The 14533-nt window shown below is 35.4% G+C and overlaps 1 protein-coding gene across 1 annotated transcript in view; it reads left to right on the top strand.

The window, feature by feature from the left end:
• The window catches only part of LOC150084767 (protein jagged-1-like), a 212324-nt gene that overhangs the window by 91795 nt on the left and 105996 nt on the right, over positions 1-14533 (top strand). The window contains exon 2 of the mRNA XM_090376349.1: positions 7101-7152. Within this exon, the coding sequence (XP_090232475.1) occupies positions 7101-7152 (52 nt within the window). The remainder of the gene's footprint in view (positions 1-7100; positions 7153-14533) is intronic.

Raw genomic sequence — 14533 nt, 5'->3', positions numbered from 1 at the left:
GGAAAACATCGCTCACTCATTCACCCATGAATTTGATCATTTCTATATATTTTATAGAATTAAAATGCCATTGTTTTCAGAAAGGTAGTTTTAATCTATTTCGAACTAACTTTTAAAACTGTTTTACGTGGAATGTTTCAAGCTAACACGAATTTATATACTGTATATGATGTGTAAAAAACCAACTTTGTGTGAATGAACTTTTCTTAATTGAATGGAATTGGGAATCTCTGAAGGGATAAAAAAAAATAAAAAAGACCTTTATGAGTTAATGAAGACATGCTGTGCATTCTATCTGTATAATACCATTCCTAATTGAAGATTCGGATATTTCACAGAAAAAAATTATAAAGGAAAAGCAGCACATTATAATTAGCGAGCATACCAGCACTCGCAACAATCTGTGACGAAATTCCATTAAAAAAAAAGAAAAAAAAAAAAAGAGGCAAATTGAATTCACACGAGTATCCCCCTCCATTACTCCCTTTTTTAAGCAGACAAGAAACAAAGAAGCTATAAAATTATAGAGTAATCAAAGAGAGGGGAAAAAAAAGTAATTTAGATAGTAGCCGTATTATTGTACTGTACGTGTGTTAAAATCAGTTGATACAGCTGAACTAAAAAAATATACGTCATACTCCGGTGAAAGCTTTGAATGACCTAGCAGCGAACTGAAAATTCAACCACTGAAGAACACTGCAAGCCAGGGTGTCGGTACTCACAGGCTCGCTCACGGAATATATTTTTTTTTCTTCTTCTCACATCTCTTGACCAAAGACTATGAAGATGCGCCCAAATTCCACACTAGTGAAATTTCTGACCTACATTAATACGTTGAAGGGGAAGAATTGGGAATGTTGCAAGATCGGAAGTCTTTCAACATTCCACATTTTAACAGGAAGAAGATATGAGCGGAAAGAAACCTGCACATTAAGAAAGGCATCATTTATCACTTCTCAAACGTTCAATTCCAATGAGGATTTCATGCAATTAAACCACTTCATTCTTCAGACTTCTTCCATTGAGAATGCCAATATAATTACTAAATTTGAGGTTGCCGTCCTCTGAAATAACCACCATTATGTTGATAACATAATCTGTCCAGCAGAACCTGTCTACTTCATGGCGATTAGTATTTCCTTTCTGTCCGAAGCCAATATCATTACATTTCCCCTTCATTAAACCTAAAGCCCTTAAGCTCTATTTAACAGCTCAACTTCCTGACCATTTTCCAGTCATCTTGAAGCTCTGTCTCCCACAAGGTTTGATCTTCATCCGGTTATAACCGTCGACCAATGTCATTATTTAGATTCGTCTCTAAAGATAAGTGAAAAGAATTAAAATATGCGGTCATAACTTCCCTTGCTATGGTTATATATAGCATTCGTATTTTTATTAATTTAAAAAAAAATTAGTCGTACTATTTATTTTTAACAAAAATTTGTAATGAAAATGTTAGTAAACATTTATTTTAATTCAGAGAAAAAATTCTGGTTTAGAAATATTCTTGGTAAAGTAAATAAAGTACTTTTTTTTTTCTTTTCTTTTCTTTCATTTCTTTTTTTTAATAAATTTTATGAAAGATTATCTTTACAGAAAACCTGGATAGATAATCTTCCATAAATCTTTTCTATACCAGTAGTTCTAGATTTTACTTACTGTATTTATGAGAAATCAAAAAAGAGTGGGAATTTTGGTTGGCTAAAGAAACCGATCATGTTAACCTCTGTTTAGGACGCAGATATTTCGGAACAGCTATAGTAATCATATAATGTATGTTTATATACAGCATATAAATAATATGAAGATCCGAGTTGTTCGCAAAATGTGTATAAGGGGTAGGGCTATGGATGAGAAGTACTTAGCCCCCCCCCAAAAAAAAAAAAAAAAAAAAAAACAGAAACGGAGTCCCAAAACATTTGCTAAATATATATATAACAAATTCCAACTTAAAAAGTTAGAGGCTCCCAAATCCAGGCAACCTGGATATCATTGCACTTTCGTGGTGAAAATTAAACAGTGATGTCAAAAATTGACGTTGATAAATCCCTCAGAATCAATAAAATCATTTAAATAACAGTATAATTTGTGATGTTACACTTTTTAGCAGTATTATGTACCTATCGGTGATTACAGAAGAAAAATGTCTAATAAATCCACACCGATAACGGTAAGCTATCTATGATGAGAGAAACCAAGCATTTTATCATTAATTAGCGCTCTACGAGCTAATAAAAGTAAAAAATAATCAGAGTAGGTAAATTGATTATGCTGCAGTGTTACTCCTAGGGTGGGCGTAAGAGGATCGTTTCTTTGTCAGTAATGTGAAATGCGCCAGCAGCATCGTGTAATATGGGCATATTAATCACTGTTATCGTGTCCCTTTGCATGTATGTGATGTTCAATTACTGTCAGAAATCGCTGATAAGAACGTTTATTACAGAATTTAGCGCCGCTGCTCTTTTAAATTAAAATATAAGTTGGTACTGATGTGTTTTGTATTTTTGGTGGCTATAGTTTCGAATTTGTATCAAAGATTATTTACTTCTCTCCAGTTGGCCCGGGGTTTGGCGTATATCTTTCACATGATAGCATTCACGGTTCAAATATTTAGGGGCGTGCACTGGAAACTAAAGGCTCGGCAGCACTTCAAATTAATTTCAGTACAGCGATTACATTAACTCTTTCTGTTCGAATATAGTCTCAAGAAATCAACCATAAAATTACCCTTCAAGAATTTGGGTGTGTGTGTGTGTGTAGTTCTCGAGCTGGTGGAAGGCTTGTAACAAGTGGCTCAACATAGGGCCAAATAATGTGCCCGCCATGCCATTGTCCGTCAATTTTGTTACAGACAGCGCCGCTGGTGTCGTGATATTTGAGGTTCCGATGTCTTATATGGGCGACAGAACTCTTACTGGGCTGTTTGGCAGCTCTTCTTCCCTGCATGCGTCTTCGACAAAGGAAGGATTATGTAAGATGAACAGAAGATAGCCCTTCAGGTTGATATACTCTGTGAGTACCAGTCTGATAACGTATGTAACAGGCAATCACCTGCCACATACTAGTATGGTGTGCTAAACACATAACTCTTAGGTATTTTGCCCCTTCACAAATTTGTGTCCGTTCTGTTTTGATTGCTGCAAATAATTAACTGTGCAACTGACACGTTTAAGAAATTTTCTAAGTTATCTAGTTAGGAGTTTTTTTCTGACCTCTTTTTTCTCCGGTTACAGGTAAAATTTCCGATTCTTCTAGAGTTTCGATGTGATTTCAAGGAATCACGCCATGCATATTTCATTCTCTTTTATGCTTGCGAATGAAGTGCTCAACATTTGTGGCTAAGTAAAAAAATCATGGTCAAATCTCATATTTTTAGATTGATTGTAATACGAGGTTGTTTAGAGATTGCCACTAATAAGACAACCACTAGATACTGGAGTTCGTAATGTCATTGGCATAAAATGAGAAGTTGGGATTAGCGGTGGTGGATTCTAGTGCGGCTGCAAAGAGCAGAACAGGCAACACGCTTCTTTGCGGAGACTCCTTATATGTGTAGTTCGTCTAATTTGCATATTGAAGTAACAGATGCTGTTGAAGATTGCTGTTCTAGAATGGATAAAATTGTTAGAATTGAGAAACAGGATTGAGATGCACTTTTTTGTCTTTCTCTCTCTCTCTTTTTATCATCCAACTGTAGTCATATTGTTCAATACGGATGCAAAGGGCTGTGAGGGCAACTTGAGTTCATATGTTATGCAAGTTCCTTTTCTTGCTAATTTAACTTAGTAGAAGGAGGCACAATTTCTTCGAAATTGTATATAGAACGCATAGTTTGTATTTGTATGAACATTTAATATACAGGGTTGTTAAAATTAAAGTACCCTATGGAAAGGCTCTAGAGCGAGTTCGCTCGTACTAAAGAGAAATTTGGACAACAGGTATAATAAACAATGCGCTCGCCATTTATTGGGGAATAAAAAAATTAGTTACAAAATATGTCACTATATGGGGCTATGGCAATACAAATCACTTGAACAGCGTTACAATTGTTCAATGTGGCCTCAATTTTGGTCGACAACAGTTTCCATTCGAAGAACAGCATTTTCTACAGCAGAACATAACATGTCAACTGGAATAGCCAGCACATGAGACGTCTAATGCTGTCCTTCAGATCTGCCAGAGTTTTACATCCTTCTCGATACACCTGGTTCTTCAAAAAACCCCACAACCAGAAGTCGCATGGGGTGAGGTCCGGTGATCGGGGTGGCCAAGATGTCTGGAAACAACGGCTGATGACCCGTTCGTCTGTAAAGTTTGCCTTAGCAATCTTTGGACACAATGGTGGATGTGGATGGTGCTCCATCTTGCATGAATATGGTATCCTGAAGGCACCCACGTTGTTGCAGCTCTGATATTTCCTGTTCCGTCACTAAGTATAGATGAAAAGCCTGGTTCAGAGCACGCTCTCCGTTATATCCGAATTCCGTTATTTTTAGGTTATGTTAAAGCGAGGATTTAAGTAAGCTTTCATTATATATTGCGGTTTATTAATTTCATGAAATACATCCTTTAAAATAAAGATTTTTTTTTGCCTTATCTTTCAAGTATTTCACGTTATTTAAAAAGAACAATGAACTTTGAAGTGGTTGAATTTCAGTTTGAATTAGAATATAATGCAATATTGAATGAAGAAGGTAGAAAAAAAATTATAAACGCTTTTGTAAAACTAGCGTGAGATATACCAACAAAATTTCATTATTTCTAAATTTTTATTTTATGGTAGTGTTTTTATTAATTTAAATCCCCTGTTAAGTGAGGCGATGCAATGCCGTTGAACGAAAGATGCTTGTATCTACAGGAGGCTACATTCGGAGTAATGTGGAGAATGCCCGAATCATTTGCCTAAGTTCGATGCATCTGTCCACCCATCTGTCCTGGTATCATGACAGAAGTCCGCCAGTTGTCAACTCGGACTGAGCGGGATGGAATGGGGGCGGCAGGATGCTGATATTTGATACCTGTGGGAACTAGGACCTCATATCCCGAGAGGGGGACGGAGTACAGATCGTTACTATATTTGTCTTGCCATAAATGTTGTGGACTCCAGAACGTGGCTCGTTTCTTCCGGAGATAGGCCGTGGGTAGGGGTGAAAACTCTTGCACCCCTATTGAAATTCGTACGAAAGAAAATGCTTCTCTGGAGTCCGCTCCGTTATTAAGTGATGTCATGGCTTCTCGGAACAAAAGTTTGTTTTTTTGTTTTTTTTTGAGCTAAACGGAATCTGTATTTGAATGGACGAAAAGGCACAACTTTTGTACTTTTCAGTTGTTCTGTATGAAATTGTGGCATCTTTTAATTTTCCTTTAAGGAGATGGCGATTATTTACAATGTAAAGAATTTATCCGTTTGACATTTCATAAATTGTTAAATTGTTTTCATCCAATGATTTGTATGGTATAGCATTTTTATACATTTCATCGGTTTTTACCCATAATATATTAAAGTTGGAAAACAAGTAAATAAAATCAAATAAACAAACATTTCGAAACAATTTAACTTTAGCAATGAAGCGGATTTTGAAAATATTGTTTGGTGGCTACAGTTATTACTAACTTCAATAATATGTGGTAGTGCGATTCAGTTACAAAATCGTATAAAAATCGTATAGCATTCCAAGAAGGGCAATATAGATACATTATGATGAAATCCGATAAACGAATTACATAACCTCAGTCTTTCTTTAATTGTCGGTACATTGCTACTTTTCAGTTCACTTTTAAATATTCTGCATAGAAAATTCGTTATTTTTGGTAAAAAATTGCCATAATTGCAATTTACGAATTGTGTGTATTTGCTTCATTTTTTTTTTTTTCTTTCGGTGTTTGATTTACTGTCTCACAGTTGGAATAATGAATACGAAATGAATGAAAAAATTTCACTGATAAAATTATGTGTGTGCGTCATGCACTCATAGCCCACCCAAACGGAATGCTCTCCTCCAAACCCACCCTCTATCTATTAGAATTTGTTCTGATTGCACAGAACATTGTCTAATGGAAAATTAACGTATTAGAAAATGCTAATTGCATAAAATTGACTATAATCTCACCTTTTGAACTCTTAATAGAATTTATGCATTATGAAAATTACAAAGCTCCTTCTAGCCGTCATTTAGGTAATTGCCATAAAGAAGTGACACAAATAATCAGCATTGGTTATTAATTCATTCCTAAGAAAATTTAAGCTCTTTCTTATTTAGAACACTGAGAAAATGTTCAGGTACACGAAACACATTCGTGGAAAACACGGCGTCAATTAAAATCCATTTTCTCTTAGCTAATCGAAAAACATGTTCTGTGACCGAAAACTCCCTCTAAATAAAGAGCACCCAAAAACTAATAAACGTTGAAAAGATGGTGTAAGGCTGAATTTAACTTACTTGACTTTACGAGATTTGAATTTCTTATTTTTAAATGACACTAAATTATTCGACCATTTCGTGATGAGCGCATAAAATGTAAGTAGAATATTCACTTTGAGTTGTATGGAAATTTGGTTTGGGCTACAGAACCCAATGCAAAAACATTGCACTGGATTCTAGCTTGACAGCTAGATTTGAACCTACCAAACTGATGAAAACTTAGGGTTAAGGAATTTCATGTGGACTTGTATAGGTTTAGCGTAAACCTTATTGTGGTAAATATAATTTACATTCAAATAAAATTTTAAATAAATTTAAATGTTAGTGTGTAGAAAATTGTCATTATTTTTCACCGAAAGTAACGTACGAAATTAAAATTGTGCTTCTTAATTCATGCGAAAAAAGCAAAAAAAACTTTACCTTTGGATTTTTACTTTTGCGAAATGCATAAACATGATGGCTGAATATTCATTGCCATTATTTATCTCAGTGATAAAAGATTTTGTGTCATGCTAAGTACTTATGATTTGTATCTATTAGTATGAAGAAGTATTAATTAGTATCTTCTGTAAAGCATTTAAATGTTGTATTAACCTGAGTTTAATGTGCAAGTAAGATTAAAGATAAGTGTGTTGCGACCATTATAACTGACTTATGGCTCTTTTCTTTTCCCACCAGAGGTCGTTCACGCTCATCTTGGACGCTATGAACCGTAACAACAGTGGTCTGTGTAAGTATTTCACCTCATTATTTAGCGTACTTCTCTAGAACTAATGATCTTTCAGAGTAGTGTGAAACCTGCTCATCAGTATTAATGGGTTGATGAAGCAATCTTGTAAAGTATGTTCACCGAAACAAAAAAGTTAAATTGCCCGTAAGGGACTTCGGCAATTTCATTTGTTCTAAAAGTTCATGTTCACCAATCTTTCCGTCATTTATTTGCTTATCTCCAAGAACAATTTACCAGCTGTTAGGAATTCGAGTTCGCCAAGCCTACCCGAAAATGTAGTTGTTTTTGTCTAAAATGCTCACCTTTGCGGAGTTGGGTTAAGGAGTAATGATTGGAAGGGGGAAGATGGGATCCCGTTGAGCTGCATTTTTTCTACCCGTGACGAACTCGAGGGTAAATATAGACTCTAAATTCAGGGCATATAGTATGCAACTTTACATTATATTTTATTTTATTTTTGTTAGTGGCTCTTATTGTTTATATACTGAAATAATGGACCCCTCAGGACTTTGTTTCATTCTTCTTTTTTCGTCACCGGTCTCCGCACACAGTTTAAAGGTGCTTTGTCTGTTTATGCTAATGTTAAATTTTGACGTGTAATTCATCAGGCTTTAAGCTTTGATTGCAAACAGTTAAAGGGCGTAGTTAATTTCCGGAAATTGGCCCCAGTGCAGTGCAGTGCATATGCCTTAACTTAATAAATCAATTCATCTCCTTTCTTGAAAATCCTACAGTGGTCCTTCATGAAAATAGATCTCTTTAGGGATTTTGGTGGTGTACTTCCCCCTGCCCTCTTTACTTCGTTTCAATAAACAGGCTCATCTCCTTATTTCCAAGGGATGGAAGGAAGAAAGAAAGAGTTTATAAAAAGCTAGTGAGCATCCTAGATAGGTCCTAAGAGAAAGAAGCAGTGTTATCTTTGCTAACAACACTTTACTTTTCGAATAGATACAGGCGAAGCCTAATCCAGGGAAGCTGGCAAAAATGGTTAGCACCTGGTTCTTCGGCCCCAAAATCACTATCTTAGTTATTTTGTTATTTGCAAGGACTTTTTCCTACAAGCAATTTGTGGCGCCTCCGTAGCCAGGCGGGCAGGAGTAGCAGTGCGTAGCACACGCATCTTGCTTAGACCGGGGTTCGAGCCCGTGACTACCAAATACGGAGGATGCGGAAGGGAATAACCACCGCTTATCCCCGGAGCAATATGCCTTAGTTGCTAATGCTCCTAAAAACCAAACAACAACAACAAGCAATTTGTGATTTTATGATACAGTGTATGGTGACAGGAAATATAGAAATACACTGAAGATGGAAACAAGAAATTACAACTGCAGATTCATAATCGACTTATCCCTTGATATCAGATCTGCCATAGTTAATATAACCTACATAAATATGAAACCTTCCGAGGAGGAGGCGTCTGTATACTTGACTGACTATACTAAGATACAGTCCAACGGATGAATATAAAGCCCTTTATGAAATTTGTAAAATTGTCATGAAATTAATCCACTTAACTGATCAGTTTGATACGTTCAATTTCTGTAATATTAAATTCTATGATAACCCTCATATCTAATTAAGGCGAGATTTGTAACTCGCTAACTGAAATAATTAAATAAATAAGAATTTTCAAGAAGGAACAGCTTAGACTTTTAGCTAAGCTGTTCAGTTTTCCTTTACTCCCTCAAATCAAATACATAGACATAATCAGGGGGCTCATTTCAGAAGCCTACCTCGCACGAAATCGTGAATATATACAAAGAATTTTAATCAAATTCCTTTGCTTGTTTAGTTACTTTGCATATCACAACAAAGTGTACTGTCTGAAATACGATCTAAAACCACCCAGTGATCGAGAATATAACACGAATTATTTTTAATTAAATAAACTTATTAAAAATTAGTAGAAATGGTTTTCATTCTACTTATTCTGACTCTTCAGACACTTCGCTTTCTAAACAGAAATCATGAAATGTATTTGGTCATGCAAATATCATTATATCACCACTCTCTTCAGAATAACAGCAATAAAATATCTGAAACTATTTTAAAAGTTTGATTATTTATATTCAACATCTAGAAAGCAGCCTTCCTTAAAGGATCACAGAATGTGCAGTTTTACTCATAATTAAAAAAAAAAAAAAACCTCATAATTATGCACCCGCTAAATGAAAAGGGACTGCGGCAGATTATTGTCTGTGTATACAAATTTTGAAAAGTTAGGACGATTTATATCAGTGGTTCCCAAACTTTTTCGGCCACCGCCTCCTTAGTTCCATAAACTCATCCCCAGTGCCCCCTATCCTATAAAAAGCATTATTCAGACCCACTAAGGAGGTAATACAATAACAGAATAAAATTCAAAACGGTAACAATTAATTGCACATTTATTCAAAATCCAATTAAAACTTTGATTAATTCAACAAAATCGATGAACTTGATCCAGTAATACTAGCTCTTCAAAGTCGGATAGTCATTTGGCAAGAGTCTTAGATACCACAGTTAATAACTACTACTTCACTGTACTACTTCAATAAATTCTTAATGCGATGGATGGGCTCGATGAAGTGATATCTGTTTTCCAATGTCTGGTTTAAAGTCACTTAGCAGGAGTCTTCAATCACCACGTTTAGTAATCTGGAGTCGATTTCTTTGCTTGGAGAGAAGTTGGATGAAACATTAAAACCAGCATAAATATTTATGTATAACTACTTACCAAACACAGATGTACAGTAACTAATTTATAAGAAAATCGCTAATAGCTATTACCAGCAATTATCTGTCTTGAGACCAAGGAAATAGTTTTGAAAGCAATAAGAGCAGTAAAACATTAAATACGAAATGAGGAAGGTGTTTCGCTCTGAGCTTTAGCTGGGTCAGTCTTAAATAAACGATCAACGCACTCGGAGGGGTCCACTTCTTCCACTTGCCTCTTAGTGCCCCCTAGGTAATCCTGCCGTCCCCTATGGGGAGGTATCTCCCACATTGGGTATCAATGGTTTAGGTTTTTTTTCAGCTAAACTGTAAGAACATTGCAGTATAACTAAATATATCTTTGAATTAAAACTGGTTATTGCAATAACTACAGCATCTGTAAAGTAGATTCATTATAGCAAGGCCAGTTAGAACTTGGACCATGAGGGGCCCCCATTTTGAGCTTGGGCCTCAAATTTTTGCAGATCAAATTTATATTAATAATTTGTTGTTTCCACATGGATAGAAAAAGCAGTTGTTAAATAAATAATACATTGAAACCATGTCTCATTTGTTTGTGCTCTATTTTGTGTTCATGTATCTTAATTTATTATTATTATTTTTTGAATTATGGCCAGGGCCTTACAAGCTAAAGTCCCCCCCCCCTCTCTCTCTCTTGGACATCTGAGAAGGTGTGGTAATAGTGAATGAGTGCAGGTTTTTTCAGGCGCCTTTTGATTGTTATTATTTTTTTATAATATGGTATTTATTTTTAAGAATTGTCTAAACTTTCATCTAAAGTTGTTGTTTGCACATTTATGTTTAGAGCTCCTCAGACAATTCGTCACCTCCTTTTAAATAATATTCACTATTATAATTTTTTGTTGATTTTGTAATACAACCACACTTTTCAGTGCCAAAATGTAAAATTTGTACATTTTGGCACTGAAATATTTTTATTTTATTTATTGTAATATACCTTTTCCCATATAATTTGTTCCACTTTGTATCACCGTTGTACATATTGTGTATTTTCCATAACTCTGCACTTGATATAGTAAATACACGTGTTAACAGAACTTTTCACTTATTAAACCTTGAGCTTGCATGTGTTAATTAAGGGCTTTCCCTTGATTTTTGTATATACAACTTAGATAAGTAAATTTTTTTTTTTTTTTTTTTTTTTGAGGACTGTTTTTCTGTTCTATCTGTCTAAATTGCGAGAAGTATATATGGTAACCGACACTTGTACGAAAAAACATTTTTGTTGCTTTTTTTTTTCTGTTGGGGGAGGAACGAGAGAGAGAGATCAGGGTCCGTGGAATGATAAGGTTATCCGCTGCCAAAATATTAAATGAAAGTTTTTAATAGCAGCACTATTTTAGCTTTTTTAAGATATACAGCAGTCTTCTCTTTTTTGGATCGGATTATGGTTTCATAGGAATGGGGTAAGTTTAGAAATAACTGGCTCGAGTCGAGTGTGAATACCGTGTGGATCCAGTTTGTGTCGGGGGGGGGGATGTTGTATCGTCAGCTCCGGTTGCACCCCCCACGTTCTTATCTGGATAGCATTAATCGAGATTGTGACATTTGTGATTGATGTGGTAGCAGGTTTGAGTTCGAAGTTTTTGTTCGGAGAAAAGAGGGGAGGGTTAGAACGTAGGGCACTGGAGGAGTATTAAAATTACCGTAGAATTTTTTTTTTCTATTTTGTTTATCCTGATTAGCTCCCACCCCCATCGTAGAAGCACTTTAATCTTTGGATGTAATATTCTCTCGAAAATGTGAATTTAACACTGTTGATATGGCATCATATTATAGACTAGTTCTTCCACCCTTGATCTTTTACCATAGAAAAACTTGATCTTGGCGAATAAGTTCATAAGTTTCTATGGCTGTTTTACTAAGCAAAACCCCAAAAGTTGGGAACCTGACATTTTTTCGTTGCCAAGATACGTGTGTTATTCAAATCCTCGCTGTTCGGTTGGTTTTCAGCAAATTAATATCCAATCTACATGAAAATAAAATTATATTATTAATAAATATGGATAGTTATATTGAAGACAAAATTAATGTACTATATATTTATAACTAAATATTTATTTCAATTTGTCTCATTCTTTTTTGACTCTCTCTTTCCTGGTTTTCTAGAGTATATGAATTTAACACTGTTGTTATGGCATCATATTATAGACTAGTTCTTCCACCCTTAACCCTTAATATAGAAATACTCATAGAAAATGGTTTCTTTTAATAAGCTGGAATTTTTCTTTTAATAGCCTATAACAGAAAAATAATCCGTATCCGTACATTCTTAATTTGGATCAACTCGAAACAAGGCATTCCCTAATATTCGGATCGAAAAATTGTGGCTTGCGTCCACAGTATCAGAAATTGATTTCTTTTCTCTGAATTACTATTCTTTCTAATTTTGCAACATCCACTGCACTTTGCCTTCCGGTCGAGATTTCTTTGGTCCATTTCCCCCTTCTTCCCAATCATACCAGCAGCACTCTGCATTTGTTCTGTCTTTCACTAAACTCCGACTCTCTGCCAACAGCATTTCATCACTGCTGTTTACAGTTGGACTTTGTATTCTTTGGTTCTCTTCTTAAACACGGTTAGCAAAATGTCCAGACACTCAGAATGACCAGCTGGCTTCATCTGGAGGAACAAAGGGCTCTGTCGGAATGTTGGCAGCTTACCTATTCTTCATTTAGTCATTTCAGGGGGGGGGAGAAAGTAGGCAGACCCCTTGTGGCAGTGCTAGTTCTTAATAATGTTACAATAGAAAGGGGAAGGAGTAGATAATCCTCTTATTTTCTCCACAAAATTCTGTATTGTAGCAACATTGAATAGTGTGATTATCAGGTATGATACAATTTTTTGTTTCAAAATTTAAATTCTTTACACGAGTTTACACAGTATATAAAATAATAATTAAAAGGGATGGGTTGCACGTAATTGCAACACATCCCTTGTAATTATTCGTATATACTGAATTCATATGTACAGGCGCCCTCGTGAGCCAAGTTAGGTCATACGCTTTGTATTAGTAGTCAGAACTCGCAACAGTTCGCGATCTTGGCTGAATTATCTAAAACTATAACAGTGTTCCTGGTTTACTGTGAGATTTACATGGAGAGCCCTATTTAATGACAACAACAATTTTTGTACAAAAATATATGTTTTGCCCACTTAAATTGCAATGCAACACTGGAATTAAAAAAACAAAATTATAGTGCAGTACTACAACAGTAAAATAAACATTACAAAAGTGATAGTAAGGTCTATCACTAAAGTGATAGTATAGTAGCAACATAGTAAAGATAAGGTTAGAATCAGTAACACAGTACAATTACAATTAAGGTACACTAAGGCAGTACTGGGAAGAGGAATTACAAAGGAAAATATTCGTATAAGAAAAAAAAAAAAACCGTTTCGTATGGAACACATTACAATTTCGGAATCTACGGCTTAACTGTTTCTTGAAGTGCAAATGAATCTGGGTTTGAATTAGGATTCACCAAATTGAAGCACTGATGTTTCCAAACTGATAACAAAGCAACAGCCACTAACTGCCCTTCCACAAAGGGCTGCTTTTCCAAATGGAAGCAGTGCTACTCAAACTCAAGGTCCATCGTGGTCTCAGCCAGATTTACAGAGGATTCCCAATTTCTCCAGAGCCACAAGTTCGTTGGAGATCCCAAATAATGCTATTAATTCTTTCATTTTAAAGGAATCTAATGCTGCAACCATAATGTTTCAATTAATATGTAAATACATATTATTGTTAATAATATGTATTTACATGGAAAGGAAGAAGTGTTGAAAGGAAGCGTACTTTATCCGCATAAGCCGAAAAATTAAATTAAAATAATATAGGATATTCGAGCTATTCCCATTCCCGCACGAAAACCATCGAATTTCGCTTTCAACTTAACCAGACTCACAGCCTCTGTCACTTGGGAGGCAGCTTATTCCGATGGTCGACAACCCACTACTTATCTAGAAATGAATGAGTTATATGGTGGAAGCGCAGAAACGAAGTGTTCTCGGTTAGCTTAAAAAAAAGACCGTTGCTTTTTGTTCGTTTTGTATTATTATTATTATGTTTTTTTGTTATAAATCATGAATTATTACTATTTGTTAACACCGAAATGTATCGCACTACGTACGTTAACGAAATTGTTTCTTATTGTTGATGCACTGGGTTAACAGCTTTAAAGGGAAAAGTTGGTGGGGGGATCTATACTTCTTTCTCCTCTGTGTGATATCAGTGTGGGGTTGGTCATCACAGGTGTTGTTATGAGGAAGGTTTGGGCTTTAATCTGTCATCGCAACACAATTCGCTTTTCATTAGGTTCCGATGGTTGTCGGTCGTTAAAAAAGGTGCTATTCATCATTCTTCGTGTATAGCCTGTAGGGGTGTTAGCTATTTTTAGTAAGCTATTTTCCGGCTCGTTGTCATAACACTTTTGCGGCTTTCAACTGTGGTGGTATCTAGACTTGCAAAATGACGACGAAGACCAGCCAAAGACGAAGTATCGGCGAGAAAGAGCGCACGTAAACTCAGTTCTTGTTTAGGAATTCAAGGAACACAAACCTTGAACCATGTGTTCCTTTTGAGGTGGCATAATTGTAATAAGAGAAAATCTTTCAAATCTTATTTGAAAACGAATGA

This window comes from Mastigoproctus giganteus, chromosome 6, assembly GCF_048544385.1.
Source record: "Mastigoproctus giganteus isolate SK-2022 chromosome 6, ASM4854438v1, whole genome shotgun sequence".
Taxonomy (NCBI): domain Eukaryota; kingdom Metazoa; phylum Arthropoda; class Arachnida; order Uropygi; family Thelyphonidae; genus Mastigoproctus; species Mastigoproctus giganteus.
Note: the sequence above shows the minus strand (reverse complement) of the source record. Positions and strands in the feature narration are given on the sequence as shown.